Source organism: Tuber melanosporum (assembly GCF_000151645.1).
Source record: "Tuber melanosporum whole genome shotgun sequence assembly, scaffold_2, strain Mel28".
Classification (NCBI taxonomy): Eukaryota; Fungi; Ascomycota; class Pezizomycetes; order Pezizales; family Tuberaceae; genus Tuber; species Tuber melanosporum.
In genome coordinates this window covers 487,004-504,363 of record NW_003298863.1, presented here as the reverse complement: position 1 = coordinate 504,363, position 17,360 = coordinate 487,004, and the positions used below count along the sequence as shown (strand labels likewise).

The following is a 17,360-nucleotide window of genomic DNA, read 5'->3' as shown; positions in this document are numbered from 1 at the left end:
ATCGGCCAGATAATTGCTATGCATTTAAACCTTTAGGGCTAGAACTACAAGGGATCAAAACTGTGTTCACTGTTTATCTGTTGGCTGGTGTGAAAGTGACCTAAATATGGGGGTCCACATCATACAAAAAGGTATGATACATGACAACCACTACCTCATACTTAGATGACATTTTCTGTCTCTTTACGTATATTTGTAATATTTCCCACATTATCTACAGGCTTACCAACGCACTGTCAAATTTTGGCAGATTCCCAATGGCATTATGCTGTGGGGGGGGGTAATAGGCGGCGAACACTTGTAGTGTGAAAAGGACATCGGGTGAAATGGGTTGACCTAGTACTATCCTACTCTAGGTTACGATACTTTACGGTATCGTCAACCAAATGACCATTTGACAGCCACACCAATCTCTCAATACATCTGCTGCTGGAGGGCTCTTAGATAGCCCACAACCTCACAAATCCCGTCCGCGAAACCGGGCCTAGCAGATACAGCGACTCTTCTTCCTTAAAACTTATTAGCATCATCAGTCCCAAACCACACTACACCATGCAAAATTCCGCCAGATATCGAACTGCAGCTGAGTTTTTGGTGGAGAAACCGCACAATGCTGATCTCATCGCGGCAGTGCGAGGTATCGCAAAATCATGATTCTGGGTATGATACGTAAACTACTCCCCACTATCTTTATCGGGCCAAGGTATCAGATCGCATTCTGGCAATCAGATAACCCCAAACCCCCGACCGCCAAGTGCGGCGGTGCGCCCGTACCACCACTCACGCAGTTACGGTTCAAGCCCTACACATGTTAACTTTATCATCCATGACATAGAAGTCGTATGATAAGGGCGGGATAAGTTACCGGTAGAATAATAATAAGCTTAATTCAACATTTCACTACCATTCGGTATCACAGTTTTTGGGTTTTCACGAATGTTGATTGTGACAAAGGGGATTCAAATGCTTTTCTCACTCCACAACACAAGTTCCTATCAAAAGGAAGAAGGAAAGGGTAAAGGGGGAAAAAGGGGGGGAATTGATAAGGGTGGAACGTAAAGAGGCAACCCCCGATGCAAGCTTTTTGAGGAAAGGAAAAAGGGAAAGGATGGTAGAGGGGTCGGCTGTTAGGTTTTAGGTATTCCCATGATGAGGATAGCGAAAGAGAGAGTGTGGGGGTGGTAGTGGGAGCTGGGAAGAAAAAACACAAAAGAAACAACAACGCCGGTTAAATATTTATCACGAAAGGTAAGCTGGCAAAGGAAAAACCAAGAAACAGACCCCCTCCATCTGGCCAGTCGGCTTTCGATCCAGCCGCCTTTTCATTCCCTCCCATCCTACAGGTTAACCTAGCCAACCAATCCCTTCAAGAACTCAGAGAAAATTGGGGGAGATCGAGATAATAAGGGAAAAGAGTAATCCATCAAGAGTGTTTACAAAAGGTTCTTCCCGAGGGTTGGTGGTCCGCGGTTGGATTTTGTTTGGTAGTCCTTTATGGCACTCTTGATTGCGTCCTCGGCAAGCATACTGCAATGCAATTTGACAGGAGGTAGGCAAAGCTCCTTTGCGATTTCAGTATTCTTGATTCTGCCAGCATCCTCCAAGGACATTCCACGGACGAGCTCGGTAAGATAACTGCTCGATGCAATGGCGGAGCCGCAACCGAAAGTCTTGAACTTTACTTCGCTGATAGTGTTTGTCTCCTTGTCGACGCGAATTTGGAGTTTCATCACATCGCCACCTACATCACAAGATTTTGTTTTAGTATGCTTGAGGTGGATCAAGGCAAGGTGGGGGCCGAAAGTGCCCAGGGTATCAGAGGTTGGAGTGAAAAAAAAGATGTGAGGAATATTACAAGCTGGCGCACCAACAAGCCCAGTACCAACGTCCGTGTCGTTTTTCGGGAGGGAGCCGACGTTGCGAGGGTTGTTGTAATGATCTAGCAGTAAAATGGAAATGTCAATACCAGCTGCCTTTGGGGAAGGAGTTTTTTTGTAGGGCAGGAGGGGGCGAACACATCTTTCTCATGATAATTTCTCTTGGAGACAATGGGGGAAGAAACCCTGGAAACAGCACGCAGGGGTGTAGCGACTCTTGGGGAAGAGATAGCGCGAATAGAAGTGGCTGTTAAGGCGACTCTCTTGAACATTTTGACGACCGTGCTTGGTGGAGGTTTCTTGGTGAATACGAATAGCGAAGTACGGTAAATGTGGGGTTGGAGAGAAGTTTTGGAGGAGGAAGGGCAATTTTATGCAAGGTGGTGGTGGTGGGAGGAAATGGATGAGGGAAGAGGGTTGGTGGCGAGCCAGAATGACGGCAATCGCTGCACCAATCAAGACGCCGGATAGGACGAGAGAATCTGAAAGAATTAACTGCCAAGAGAACCCGATATGATTTGCCGGTAGGATAATACCGGTATTATGGTGATGGGTCCGAGGTTCACTTTTCCTCCTAAAACTTGAATGCTAATTGGCTTTGGCGATAAGATTGTGGAAAACGATAAATACCGTAACTCGCCTCTGTGCTAAGGCCTGGAACAAACCGTAGATGGGGATACTCGAACTCCAGGAGGACCACGCGTTCTGGAACTGCCCTTCATCAGATGGCAGATGTTGAATGATGATACCAGTACTAGAGACTTTTCCGTGGACCCATCAGGAGCGATTTTTTGCTCTTGGCATGCACATGCCAAGACTGGAGGAAGAGCAAACCGAATGGATTTGACCTCTACGACTTCAAACTACCTTTGCCATGCCAAAATTCCTCTCTTTCAGGCAGCTGATGTTTTTTTAGGAGACCTGAGAATGGGGAGAATAAGTGACCTCGATCTGGCTGTATTTGACTCCGAGCTCACTGGCGCCATAGCAGAGCTTGAGATTTATTAGCATGCTTCATCTACGAATATGGGATGGAGAGGCCAGAAGTGCAACAGAGGAGTTCATAACCTGGAGGGCACTGTCACGGGGGAGTGGAAGACCTACCGGCACTTCATGTACTGCACTGGTATCAAGGCTTACAGGTTTTTATGATTTGAAACGATTGCTGTAATCAATAATAAGAGTGGGTTTTCCGAGCAAGGAATTAAAATCCATTACCAGTATTGTGCTTCGAATTGGGTCGCATGTGGTGATGGCACCGGTATGATATCTCTCTGAACTTGGTGAGAACGTCCTCTTTATTTCTTAACCTGAGAGAATGAGGTTTTTGATGCCATCCAGGGTAAAGTATTCCACACATCCAAAATCTTAATTTTTGGTGTACAGGGGCTCTGGATTTATCCACCGCAAAGGCTCAGTACTAGTAGACTACCGGCGCCCGAGTACTTTCCAATTCATAAAGTATTTGGACGCCTTGGCGCCAAGATAGGTATCAATCAATGCGAAGGTGTCCGGATACTTTATAAATCGGCAAGTGAACCCATGGTGGGAGACAGGGCTGGTCACAACTCACAGGCCTTCCAGGGTCCCAACGTCGCACTCGTTGTTCCGGGCCAAGTTGCCGGTACTGTAATAGTTGTGCCCTGAATGCAATTTTTCTGTCATCTCGAATCCCTCAGACATCACTGGCCGTGTCTCAGAGAATCAGCGGTACGCAAAACACTGCTGATAATAGTAATAGATGAATCCGCACCGACAGGAGAGACCGAAAGGGAGGGAAATGGCAGGTGGGAAACGAAGGAGCCTCCTGCACCCCCCGTATTACATACTGGTGCATATGGTGCCCTAACAAGAACTGTCCTTCCCCTTTCCTACCATACCGGTACTCCTTCAGGGTCCTTCCTGTTTTTCTTTCGTTACTTCTGCTCACTGTCCCTGAACCTTCGCCATCTTCTCCATTGACCTTTCCCCCATCCCTTATCCCTTCCCCCCATCATATTTAGCCTGCCATAATTCCCAAACTCCGATTCACGTTTGTCCTCCATCTGCAGCGTTGAAAACCCTCGGCGTTGGGCAAGTTTGTTTTCTCGGCGGTTGAATGGACCAAAAAACAGCGGCTCTTTCCTGTTCACGCTTTCCGGCTCCCCGCTTCCCATCGGAATCTTTTCAAGGCTCCTCTCTACACCGACGTTGTCATCTTCCACAGCGCCTCAGTTGCATTGAACATCATCTCTCTCTATCTCCTTGCATAACCCTGTTGTCACCTGAAATTCCCTCATCATGAGTCTCAATCGAAAACCCCCCACTCCCGTCGGTGATACCCCACCACTATCAAAGGACGCCGGTCTTGCTGCTTCAGAGGTGACGTTTCCCTTCCCTTTTCACTCCTGCCTTGAAATTTCTGACTTTTCTCTTCCACCTTAGCCTGCTACAGCACCGACAACTTCCCCGCCTACAATGGCTTCCTCAAAAGCTATTCCTCCACCTTCGGATTTCATGAGAGGGCTCCGTGAGTATCTTAGTCAACCGGTGACTGCGTCGTTCATTGCCGGAGGTATTGCCGGCGCCGTCAGCAGAACAGTCGTTAGTCCATTGGAGAGGTTGAAAATTATTTTTCAAGTCCAGGGTCCTGGAAACAGCTCTTACCGGGGTGTCGGACCCGCACTGGTGAAGATGTGGAGGGAAGAAGGCTGGAGAGGCTACATGAGGTGGGTTAACTCCTTCGACCCCAGCTCTTTTTTATGTGTAACCGCTACTTGAGGGCGGAATTGGATGGGTCTTATTGGGCTCATCGCACTTGCGAAGCTCTGGGATGCTAATTGAGCCATTTAATAGAGGGAATGGGACGAATTGCATACGAATTGTACCCTACTCGGCTGTCCAGTTCTCCAGCTATACAATTTACAAGAGGGTAAATCTCCTCGGCCCTCGATTTCATCTGATCTTATCAGTCCCTCTAATCCCCTACCTCAGCTCTTACTTCCAGAAGGCGGCACTGACCTCGGCACTCTTCGCCGACTCTGCGCCGGCGCCATGGCTGGTGTAACATCAGTTGGTTTGTTCAGTCTATTCTCTTCTGATACTTAAAGCTTACCTAGCGCGAACATAGTCGCGACATATCCTCTCGACATTACCCGTACACGTCTTTCCGTTCAGTCAGCTTCGTTCTCCTCCAAGGGTGTGCCGCACACCAAACTTCCAGGTATGTGGGCAACCATGAAAACGATGTATCGTACCGAAGGCGGCACAATATCCCTCTACCGTGGATTAGGCCCTACCCTCGCCGGCGTTGCTCCATATGTCGGAATCAACTTTGCTACCTACGAAGCTATGCGGAAATTCATGACCCCTGAAGGGGAGGCAAACCCAACGGCCCTCGGGAAACTATGCGCGGGTGCTGTTAGTGGAGCTGTAGCCCAGAGTGTTACTTACCCCTTCGACGTATTGAGGAGAAGATTTCAGGTCAATACAATGAATGGCCTTGGTTACCAGTACAAGAGTATATGGGACGCAATATCAATCATCCTCCGGGCTGAAGGTATCAGGGGAATGTACAAGGGGCTATTGCCAAACCTGCTGAAGGTGGCGCCGAGCATTGGCAGTAGTTTCTTGAGTTTTGAAATTGCTAGAGATCTACTTGTCGCCCTAGACCCAAAGCTAAACATATGAACCAAGCACTTCTTGTCTTCTATTTGCTAATTACTTGATTGCGTTCGTGGTTTCGACAAGCAAAACTCGGCCTGCGAAAAAAAATACCCTCTCGGTATCTACGGAGGGGCTGTGTGATAGAATTGTCTTTTATATATCTTTTTGCTAGTGTTTTTGACATTAAGGGTAATTTCATTTTTCCTCATTTATTTCTATTTTTGCAGTCCTGCATGAATTTTGTTAGCCTATCCCTGCTCACCCTAGTTGCTTTGGGGGCATAGCTTTTTTCGACTTTTCTGAACGGTAGAGGCAGATGGGGAAATAAGTGGACTGGAAGGATTACCAGTTGACTTGTCGTGGCCCACCGCCTTTGTTCTGCCGTTTTTTGAAAGTTGTGTCGAAAATCTGTCTACCATCGACTAGTTTGTAGCTGTGTGTACAGTAATTACGTTTTGAAGGAATCCTATGAAACAAATGATATTGCGCTCTAGTTGCATATTGCATGGCTACGGTATCCAAAATTCTACTCCTGCTAGGGATGCTGTATTTCTGGATTCCCTCTACTGGTGGTGCGTTCATCCTGTTGTATCATATCGTAGTCACGGCGCCGCAAAGATCAAATATTTCTTTTTGCAAATCCTACTAAATTTGCTCTTTCAAGAAAAAGTGATTATCACACTTTACCCTTAGGATGAGCCTCCTAAGACCTAATGGAGATGAAAGCTTTACCTAACCGATGCAAGCTCCCCGAGACTATGTACTTGTAGAGCCCTGCATTTTCCTGACCCATGGGGCACCGGGTACTGGTATTTGACCCGGAGAGCACTCTTCTTTCAGTGCGCGAGCTTTTATCTGTTGTTTGCGTGCTTGTACTCGAGTACCGGTACTAGTACCGGTACTGAGTATGATATCGGTACCGCAGTTAATCTCTACTCTTGTAGAGTGGGTAGGTGCCAAGTGAAATTGGTCCAGTCGTGCCCAGAGGGGTGTTACCATTACTCGAGTACCGTACAGTAATGATGTGCTGCCTAGTACCGGTATGATAGATGCCTTGTTCCAGAATCTGCAAGAGCCTTTCGGGGTGGGTCGGGGTGAACCGAAAATTACCGGCAGTCTATCCGATTATGAGTGAGAGGTGGTGGAGGAGTCATATTGGATAGCAAGTATTACTGTGATAGTGTTGGGGTGAGCGCCGAAGGCTGCGGTACAAGTAGTCTACCGTACCATGGTATTGTGCTGGTGCTACACAGCATTGCACAGTACGAGTAAATGGCCGGTATGGCCGGCGCATGATCTCATACCGGTACTTGAAAGCACCTGCCCGATAATTGCGGCACTGAAGAAATACTTTGCTGTAAGATACGGTACTGGCAGCGAGGGGATGGCATTAGAGCACTGCGAATGTAATAACTTTCCCCACGAGTCTGATATATCACGAGAGGCTTGGGTTGTCCTAAGCTTACTATAAGCTACAATAATCGTGGTGGTGGAGGAGAGAGGGAAACACCTGACCAGGGGAGTCATCTCTTTCCCCTAGTACGAGTAAGGATTGGTTGCGATGATAAGCAACATTCCCTACCAAATCAGCTCCGCTACCGTAGTATGATATCTCACACCCCTCGTCCTCCCTTCTCCTCCCCTGTCGTGGACACATACCCCACCATTAATTGTACTCGAGTACCTGTTTCTCCCTCTCCCCCTCTCCCCCCTCTGCTCCTCAACCTACCCCTCATTATTTTTTGCCCCCCCTCTCATCTCCTTCAAGAGAAAAGAAACAACCTGCGGAGGAAAAAAAACCTTCTGAAAAAAAATGAAGTACGCGCCTTTCTCCTCGTTGATAGACCTTCAGTTTTACTATTCTCTTGCGAGCCATAAAATCGATTACGATAAGCTTGATGAGTCGCCCCGGAAGGTCCTTGGCCAATATCTTCCTCACGATGGCGGGAGAATGCAGGTCCATGGAAATGCCCTCACGTCTGACGAGTATGCGCCTTATCCGCATGTGAGGAGGGCTCAAGTTCTGTTAACGGTTTGTTTAGGGTTCCGATAACTGCTTGTCGGGCTGAGGGGATGATCAAGAACTATAATACTATCGAGGACTTTAGGAAAGTTGAAAAGATTGTTATGATTAAGCGGTCCGCGCAGACAGTAGGTACCCTAGCTAGCTCACCGACGGCACTCGGAGCTTGTATCGTTTGGAGGCTTATTGACGGCTTTTAGATCTGGGGTGCGATACTTGACGGTTCAATATACTCTTGCCCATCGCTCCTCTCATCCTTCCTTATACTATCGTACGCGGATCTCAAAAGGTACAAGTTCCACCACCTCTTTGCTTTCCCCGCTTTCGCCGCTACTCCACAGTGGACATGCAATACCCCAATCGAGCGATTGGACCCCCACCAAACCTCCTCTCTCGTCGAAGCGATAAATACCTGGCGGTACAGCACTGACTCACGACAACACGGGTTCTTCCTGGTTAAGAGGGATGCGGGGACTTGGAAGATTGGGAGCTTGGGCGACTTTGAGCACTCCTTTTTCGATAAAGATGTGGATGAGGAGGACCGGTTTGTTGGGTTTGTGGACCCAAGCGACTATCCGGATAATCCTGGCTGGCCTTTGAGGAACCTGTTGATGCTTGTGAGGAAAAGGTGGGGGTGGAGGAAGGTTCGGGTGCTTTGTTATAGAGATGCCCATCAAGGACGGCCTGAACCTAAGAGTTTGGTCATGGTGTGCGAGCTTGAGGCCGAGGAAGGCCTGGAAGAGCTTAATCTTGGTGGTGAGGTTACCGCGCTAAATACCGGTTACAGTCTAACGAGAGTAGATGAGATGCCCAAGGTTGTCGGATGGGAGAAGAATGACGATAACAAGATTGTTCCCAAGATCGCAAATCTATCTGCTCAGATGGATCCGAAAAAGTAAGGGTATGCGCATCGGGTTATTGCATATGCTAACGCTATGCAGGCAAGCGGATATCAACGTCGACTTGAACCTCAAGCTCATGAAATGGCGAGTCGCGCCGGAGCTAGACCTCGATGTTATCAGGAATACGAGGTGTCTTTTGCTCGGTGCTGGTACGCTCGGTGCATATGTAGCGCGCAACTTGCTTAGCTGGGGGGTGCATAAGATCACGTTTATCGATTCTGGAACGGTTTCCTTTTCAAACCCTGTTCGACAGCCATTGTATACATTCCAGGACTGCATTGGCGGGGAGACTATGAAAGCAATTAGAGCTGCGGAGGCTTTGAAGGAGATTTATCCTGGTGTTGATGCTCAAGGATTTGACATGACGGTGCCAATGGCTGCGCACCCGTTCTCGGATACTCAGGAAGCCGGTGTCAAGCAAGACTATTTGAAGCTCAGGAGGCTGTTCGACGAGCACGATGCTATATTCTTGCTCATGGACACGAGGGAGAGTAGATGGCTGCCAACGGTTATGGGAAAGAGCATGAAGAAACTTGTCATGAATGCTGCCTTGGGATTCGACAGTTATGTCGTTATGAGACATGGGGTGAAACCCTCCGATGATCAAAAGGGAGGAGAAGAGCTCGGATGCTATTACTGCAGCGATGTAGTTGCTCCCGGAGATGTTAGTTGTGTGCTACTCCACCTTCTCTCCAACGAAATACTGATATCTTGATAGAGCTTGGTTGATAGAACACTCGACCAACAGTGCACTGTCACTCGACCGGGTGTAGCACCCATTGCAAGTGCACTGCTGGTGGAAACGCTAGTATCAGTCCTCCAACACCCTCTCGGTGCTGCTGCCCCAGCGCCGAATAACGACAAGGCGGATCGAAATCCACCAAATCACCCATTAGGTCTGATAGCCCACCAAATGAGAGGCTTCCTCTCTTCGTTCCAGAACATAATGCTCAAGGGTCCTGCATATAACTGCTGTTCCGCATGTTCTCCCGCTATCATTAAGGAGTATAGGGATGAGGGGTGGGATTTCGTCAAGAAGGCACTCAATCAGAGAGGGTATGTAGAGGAAATAAGTGGGCTACTGGAGGTGCAGAGACGAGCGGACGAGGCGGACATGACCGATTGGGGTGACAGCGGTGACGGCGATGAAGATGGTGATGGGATGTAGTTTTTTTCTTTTTTTCTTCTTTTTCCTCACTTTTTTCCTCCTCTTCCTTTCTTCACTTTTTACAATGGTGCACACACTGTTTTTTGTTCGAGCGATTCAGGTGGCAGTTTGCGTAATGGGATGGATGGGATGGGTGTGTGAATCGTAGGTTTAATACGAGTGTGCGTGCTTCATCTCTGTCGATTTTATTATCACTCCTGCTGGGTTGCTGTGTCATAATACCGGCACTTACTGTCAGGCGCTCGTCTGTATGCATCGCTTGATATATGGGTTAGGGATGGTTGGTTGGGCGGCGGGGTGGGTGGTGACGAGCGGGGATGGAATGAAACGAGCTGCGTGATTACCTTGCTTTGCTTTACCACGCTTGCGAACTCGCCGCTGTCATTTACTCGCTGCCCAGCATCTGTACCCTACTGTTATCACACATTCTATCACATACTTGCAGGACAGCTAATAATAATAATATCATACCCATGGTACATTTCCCCAACCAAACACTCCACCCCCCTCGGACTGCACTCCTGTGACGGTAACACGTCTTCTCCACAGGTCCGTCCGTCTCGGACGGTCTGCGGTATTGCAAGGCACCATAAAGCTATTAACTTATCCCCTAACTTTCTCTTTCTCCTTTCCTCCCCCTCGCACCCTCTCGCACCTCTACCGGTTCTGTACTCTCCACTTATCATCGTGCTCGCCATCGTGCTCGCAAAACCTAGCTGAAGCGCTCAGGCCATTACCAACAGCAAGCAACCAAGCAAGCTAAATTCCCCAAACAGCTGACATCATCGCGTGTGTGTGACAACTCATCCGTCCATCCGTCCAGCCATCCAGCCAATCCTTGCGAGCGCAGCACGATAAAGTACGAGTAACCCAGGATCTCCAAAGCTCTACAAGTACTAGTACAGTACTCGAGTAGACTCACCAACGAACGAACGAGAGAATTTGGACTTTTTGACTAGACTTCGACTCGACATTCCCACACACCCTGCAGATCACAGATCATACGGCACGGTGCACTTCCACTTTCCCCTTACCGTAACATTCCTTACAGTGGTCTAGCGAGAATAACTCCTGCTGGATACCGGGACCGGGAGGGGAGGGAGAGGGCCTTTCTCGCTTCGCTTCGGGTGGTAACACGTGTGCGTGTGTTAGTCTGACTTATCGGAAGGGTTTGGGAAGGGTTGGGACACGTCGGGGTATTTTTATTTCCCATTTTCCCCGATAAGTTACCGTACTCGTACAATATCCTCGCGCACGTTTCACTACTCGAGTGCTGTACTCGAGTGCTGTACTCGAGTACTCGTACAATAGTATTTTGGGATTTGAAAGGAGGGAAGGGAAGGAAGGAAGGAAGCAAGGGAGAGAAGGGGAAAAGGAAATTTGGGACGCGCTGGTCTAGAATAGCAACTTACCGTTACGGTAGCACCAGGTACGAGTACTGTATGATACCTGTTTTTTCTTCTTAAATCATCGTTTCAGGTACCAACGTTCTGTTCTTGTGTTATTATCATAATAATAAATTATCATAACTAATTGAGTCCCTGTTCCGTCTTGGCGGGGGGGAGAGGAAGGAAGCAAGCTTTTTCAGGTGCGTTTTGCTTTTTGATTCTCACTCTCTCCGAGCCTTGATGCCCGTTTCCAAACCTCCCCTCAGCCGGCTCGGCCTAAGGAAGGACTGGGCTTAACACTCTTTTCCCTGTTTTCCACCCCCCCAATCTTGTGCTTGCTTGGTCTTTCATTACCACTCCACTACCTACTATTCCTCCCACAAATTACGAAAATAATAATTTATTTACACAATCGTTTATTTCTTTTCTCTTACTTTTCATTTTCTTCCTCCAAGGTTTTTTTAGGGGCCTTAGGGTTTGCGGTATGCTTTTGGGACCTGACGCTTAATTCATATTTCTTAGTTTGTCATCACTGCGGCTCCGGGCTTGGAATAAAGGGTGAGGGAGAAGAAGCTCAAGAAGAAGGGGGAAAGTGAAGTGAGGGAAGGAAGGAAGGAACAGCAACCCAATGGACAACCTCCGCGAAATACTAGTCTCAGAGATTATCGGTTTAAAAAGTTTACTACGCCTGAACGCCGATGGGGTCGGTGATGATGACGATCTCGTCGCGCAGTTGACGAGGTATGGAGCGTTTATAATTATTCGTCCTTGTTGGAGATTGTATGGGTTAATGGGATTTATAGAACACGCATATCTCTTGAGAAGTTCTCTACGGAGCTTCTAGGCTCGACCCGGAGCACGGATGTTGTCACACCGGATACGCTCCCTTCCAGCCTTTCCTCCTCGCCGACTCGCTCGAGCTCGAGTTTGAATTCGAATCGGAGTAGTACTACTACTGCAGCTTCACTTGATGACTGCACGCCCTCCGGAGGAGGATTGGAGGAAGACGACGCTTTCCTCCGTCTAAGCTCACTGCTAGCGGGCTTGCAAGCACAAGCCGAAGCAGCTGTGTCATCCGGCTTTTCAACAAGCGCTCCCACAACACCTCTGGTCCGCGCATTCGTGGACTCGGATTCCAATAGTTCCGGGGACGAGGATGCCGCCATCTCCCCAGGAGTGTTGGGGAGCAGCGGGGAAGTTAGGCGGAAATGCGAACTAACAAGAACCCTCTCCCTTCCACACCCCTTCCTAGCACCGGCGCCACGGAGGCTCCGGAAAGCTGCGACTATCGGGGTCTCGCTTCACGAGGAGGCTGCTTCTACTGCGAGCGGTGGTAAAGATCGGAATAACCCGACTGTGAATATAACCCCAGTGCCAGATTCCCCTCCATGGAACGGAGCCGGGGGTGATACGGGCTTCCCGCTGACACCCCCTCCTTCCCTGCGCCGCAGGGGAAAGGCGGAGAGTCGCCATAGACCCACACTGTCGGATGTGTTCGACGTTCCAAGCCCAACGCCCACCCCGGATCGGAGGAATTCCTGGTTGCCGAAGGAGTTGGAGATCGATGGGCTTTTGACCGAGTTCTTGGAGGGTAGGGAGGGGGTTGAGATGGGATTTCGATGGGTCTGGGTGTATTTGCTTGGCGGGGGGATTGTATGGGCTTTTGTGGGGTGGTTACTAAGTTGGGGGTGTGTGGAGTGCGCGGCTAATTGCGAGTTGGGGAGGTGACGTTGGTTCGGCACGGTTTGATATTCAGCGTGGGGAGTAATGGATATGCGTCCACGGACCGATAGATATATGGAATGGCACACGGTAGGTGTATAATATATGTTTTTTTTCTTTTCCACCGTTTACTTGTACTTACGGAGGGCTATCCAATCACTCCCTTTTCCTTTTTCTTCCTTTTTCTATCATACCTTTTTTTCATCTTGGACTTCATCTCGGGTTTGGCCCTTCCTTTTCAGACTCCCACACTTCACTCTTTTAGGAAACCTCCACTTGGGACATTCGTCATACATATTTTTTCTAGTGTTATTCTTCTTCAGTCTGTGTTCGGTTTTGTAAAAATAGTGGTACTTTCTTTCACCTCGATCATCTCACTGGAGATCCAATACCCAGGCTGGTGTTTTTTTTCTTTTTTTTCTTTCGTTTTCCTTATTGTTGACCGCACTGTATATGGGTTTTAGCGGTTGGGAAGGATGGAAGGCGGCGGGTTCTTGTTGTGTCATACATATCGCATCTGGGCTCTTATAGATTGGGCCGAATTGAGTTGGCATCATAGCCTTTTATCCCTATCCCCAAAAGTTCAGAAATGGTCTTGATCTCTCGGTTGGTCTTGGCCGGAAGAGTGAGTGATTGTTGGTTCTTTTCCAAGCTGGTAGGTCTGCCCGTCGCGGGAGAGCACACATCACATCGTCCTCTACCCCCTACATCAATCACCGGCCGGACACCAACCATTATTTCCCCGGCGACAAACACCCCGAGCCCCTACCCATATTTACAAACTACTGCTACCTCCTGTCCCTACTGACTTGCCAGGTGTAGTTAGCACCGACACTTAAATATTGGTGGTGGGAAAAACTATAAATTAGCTCTCCAATAGAGCAACATGAGCTTGACTATTATATCGATATCATTCATGAACTGTGGGCACGAGTTTTGTGATTACTATACCTACTCTGGATTGGAGATTTGTGGATAAAATCTCCTATTCCGGTCCCGGATGGTCGCCCTTCGGTGTTTTCTTCTTTTCCCCTGTCCATCTCGGAACATATAGGGATCTCGTTCAATGATCTGTGTGGTTTTTGGAATCGGGTATTGGTTTCTTTATACTCATCGCACCCCCCAGACTAGCTCTCCCCTCATCCCCAATCGAGGGGAAATAGAGGTAACCGTCAGGAGGATGAGTGTAGGAGCACGAGTGATTCTCTGTGTAATAATTAGGTTGTATTTTCCTTGGCCCACCGGTTTGTCGGTTTTGCTTGCCGGGTGGAATTTTACGTTTTTTCGAATATATTTCTCAGTGATAGTCCTTGCTATGCCATTGAAAGCACTATACACGACCACACCACCACACAAGCGTCAAAACTCCGCTCCCGTTCTTCTCAGTCAAGGTGCTTCACTGAGGAGTGCTAATTATCAGGAGCGCAAAGAATGAAGTACTCGATTCCTGGGGGGGGGGAGGAAATAGGGGATCGATGAGTAAAGTCTATGCATGCCGTACCGTGTGGAGGGGATTGGCTGGATGCACAAGTACAGCAGTGATTGTGTTACGGGACTAGCAGGAGATATCCTAACCGTACCCCGGGAATCGTCCATTCAGCGCTGGTTATGATACGATACTCCGTTAATTTACGCACACTGGTCTTCTTCAGTAGGACAGGGAAAGTAAGGCACACATACGAGTATGATACAAGATCTCATCGCCCATCCATCCTCCCCGGGAAACCGACGGACGCAGCATCGAGGAGTGCAAGCCCAACTGTCGGAAATCACCCACAAGGACTTTTGGCTTAGTGTTTCTTTATCGCCCAATCCTTCTCTATCCTAGTTCCTTTGTATCAGCCCTTTCTTCCTCGTCACTGGTTCACACTTGTTTGGCTGCAGGGTTCATGAAAGAGGGTCTGTCTGTCTGCTGTACAGGTGTGGGTACGCATGAGGCTATAAGAAGGTTGTGTTTGATCTTGTATGATATGGTTTATAGGAGATCAATCGACCGAGTCCGCTGCTAAAATCTGTGCTTTGCAACACCGGCAGCCTCTTGAAATAAAAGCACTATGTATACAATACACGGGAGAGAAGAATCCCGCCAAGGGCAACCCTACGCTCTTCCTGTTCGGGGAAATCGCGTGGTCATGAGTGCGCCGGCTGATAGAATACCGTTCACCGCGCATCCGCGCTTGGGGGATGTAGAAATCGGCTATTAAAGAAATGGGTTTTGGCCTCAACACCAAGAGAAAATATTTTGGTATGGTAGGGGTTCTTTTTCTTTTTCTTTCTCATTTTTTTTTTTTTCCTTTCTCTCTCTCCAGATGGCCGCGCGTTCGAGTTTTCTGGTCCGATGCTAGTGAGACGTGTCGGAGATCGCAAACGATGAATCGAAGACCGAAGGCGAAGCTGGTATGATACTGGAATGGAGAACGCATGAGACAGCGCCTTAAAGGAAGGGAAGGAAATCTATATGCATCATCAACATGACCCTTATCAATTCCCAAATCCTGATGCTCCAAGAGGTAAGATAGGTGTCCGCACTATACGTGCTCGTCATCACGTTACGAGATAAGGTGCAGCAGCTGCTGAGTATGGCGAGTGATTTTCTGTGATGTGATGAATGATAAGAAGTGGTGGTGGTGCTGACCCCCCCCCTGCCTGGCCGGTCGGATAACGTAATTTCCCCGGGAACGTCTGGTGGTGGGGAGATTCAGAGCCGCTGAGGCTATTATAGTATCGAGTTTAACGGATCTTATTATTATTATTATTTTTGTTATTATTTTGCTTCGTGGTTGTGGTATTTGATTTGGAGATAATTTGTCAGTATGATAGCTAGTTAACAGGGGGTCGTGTTAGGTTACTACTCTAAGTGCGAATAGTGTTGGCCAAGGGTGACTTGATGTTTCGGGTATAATAGCATATCTGAATGCGCTAGGATACCTCGGGGTAAGGTGTACAAGTAGACTAACTTAGAGGTTGAAATAGATCGCGAAAGTTCTGTTTTTGTCAAAGCTAAGAGATTTTTTTTTACCAGAGAAGGTAGACGATGGCTTTAAAGTATGCTATATAATGATATTTCGGGTTTTTCATTTTTCATTTTTTAAAAAAAATAGCCTTTTGCGTCCCATGTACTGTTTCTGGATTTTGGTGGAGCTATGTTAAAGAGAATTATGTATGATAGCAGCTGCAGACCTCTTGACCTCCCTATCTATCATACATGAAAAAACAGCATCGTTTGAGAAAGGTAATAGCAAGGTATGATATGATAACCGCTTTCTTATGAGATAGCCTACAGGAAATAGCGTGAGCCCAAGTTATTTTCTACCCTCTTAACTTTGAATACCACCTGTAATCGTTTATACCTAAATTTTTCGAGGAGACATACCAAGTTTGTAAGATAACCAGCGGTAGACGAGTAGTTTGAAAGCAAATAGCCACCCTCGCAGACCAATCCAGTCACTTTTATACTACCTGTAGAGAATTTGTACTCTAGAGAATCTGCAGTTTCTTTTCCAAAACAGTTTAAAGGAAGCAGGAAAAGAGGAAAAAAAAGAAAGAAAGAAAAAATCTCTTGCTGCTCTGCCGATTGCGGATCTCACTCACCCTTCCTAGTGTGTACGGTCTAGAGTCGGATTCTGCCACCTCGCAGCGGGTCTGATTTGCGCTACAGCCTTCCTTCTTGAGGAAGGCTTAAGGTCTTCAGTCTCCCAGTTCCAATAAGGCAGGATTCTCTTGAATCCACCCACCCCATGCAACGGTTCTTTTAATAATAACTTATTGCGAGGGGGATTGAACTCCCGAGTTCCTGCTAATTGCACGGGGGTTAATTGTTTCTCGGCATCTTAACCACTACGCCAGCTAGGTACTTCACATAATTTCATCTCAGTGAACGGATGCTTATCCTGCTCGCAGACTAATTTTTATTGTTATTATTATTTTCGTTCGTCCAAGATCGAGGATGGTGATTTATCTTGTTGTTCGTTAGGGTAGATAGATGCTCGAGAGGGGAGCGAAATTATACGCTGACTACTGATTGAGGGCGATGTGATCGCTTTTGTTTTTAAAGAGTAATTGTAGCTTGGATATATTTATGATGAAAAAAGGTAGGATTGGCGTGAGAGCAGGACGGGAGTGGGGCATTGGAGTGCTACATTTATTTCTGACTTAAGGTAGTCTCTTTCAGGATATTGCACATATCTCTAAGGGGCTGTCGTCACGAGTGAGTCGAGCTGGAACCTGTGATACAGCTGGCTGAAGTGTAAGAATGGTGGAAAAAGTTGTTCTACGATAGATAAGCTACACCAACTCTTTTTTGGAAAAGGGAGAAACTTGCTCGCTGTGGAGCTTACCATACTCCTGTGTTAGACCCTTCTGCTATTCCACTTTCCTACTCCTTTTCATTAGCGGGTTTCTGCCTGTCATAAAGTAAGGCGGAGAGTGGGTTTTTTTTTTGCTATATTGGATTGAATTGGTAGCTTTTACTCTTAGAAGGTGCTGGAATGACCCTGATTGCTTTTTATTTTGCCCGAGGTGAGCGAGCGCGTGGCTGTAGTCAATCGATTATGTTCCTGCGGCCGCTGGTATGTTCTGCGCTGGGCTGCCGGAGGAAGGTATGGGTTGTCATGTTCTATCACCCACTTGTATATC

At 47.7% G+C, this 17,360-nt stretch overlaps 4 protein-coding genes; 3 read left to right on the top strand and 1 right to left on the bottom strand.

Moving 5' to 3' along the window:
* Nucleotides 1-1,013: 1,013 nt before the first annotated feature.
* On the bottom strand, nt 1,014-2,607 carry GSTUM_00005519001 (uncharacterized protein). XM_002837664.2 has 4 exons: nt 2,414-2,607; nt 2,016-2,359; nt 1,856-1,939; nt 1,014-1,741 (listed from the first exon to the last, which is right to left on the bottom strand). Exons 2-4 carry the CDS (start codon nt 2,026-2,028, stop codon nt 1,434-1,436), a joined length of 405 nt encoding a protein of 134 aa, XP_002837710.1. The 5' UTR covers nt 2,029-2,359; nt 2,414-2,607; the 3' UTR covers nt 1,014-1,433.
* Nucleotides 2,608-3,849: 1,242 nt separating this feature from the next.
* Nucleotides 3,850-5,804, top strand: GSTUM_00005518001 (uncharacterized protein). XM_002837663.2 has 5 exons: nt 3,850-4,238; nt 4,302-4,585; nt 4,713-4,788; nt 4,851-4,932; nt 4,987-5,804. Exons 2-5 carry the CDS (start codon nt 4,335-4,337, stop codon nt 5,544-5,546), a joined length of 969 nt encoding a protein of 322 aa, XP_002837709.1. The 5' UTR covers nt 3,850-4,238; nt 4,302-4,334; the 3' UTR covers nt 5,547-5,804.
* A 1,354-nt stretch (nt 5,805-7,158) lies between these two features.
* Nucleotides 7,159-9,615, top strand: GSTUM_00005517001 (uncharacterized protein; the record flags this gene model as incomplete). XM_002837662.2 has 7 exons in its annotated part: nt 7,159-7,508; nt 7,565-7,673; nt 7,746-8,202; nt 8,278-8,301; nt 8,347-8,440; nt 8,487-9,111; nt 9,166-9,615. The coding sequence occupies exons 1-7, from the start codon at nt 7,336-7,338 to the stop codon at nt 9,613-9,615; spliced, it is 1,932 nt and encodes a 643-aa protein (XP_002837708.1). The 5' UTR covers nt 7,159-7,335.
* Nucleotides 9,616-10,553: 938 nt separating this feature from the next.
* On the top strand, nt 10,554-12,731 carry GSTUM_00005516001 (uncharacterized protein; the record flags this gene model as incomplete). XM_002837661.2 has 3 exons in its annotated part: nt 10,554-11,044; nt 11,187-11,744; nt 11,807-12,731. The coding sequence occupies exons 2-3, from the start codon at nt 11,632-11,634 to the stop codon at nt 12,729-12,731; spliced, it is 1,038 nt and encodes a 345-aa protein (XP_002837707.1). The 5' UTR covers nt 10,554-11,044; nt 11,187-11,631.
* Nucleotides 12,732-17,360: the final 4,629 nt, after the last annotated feature.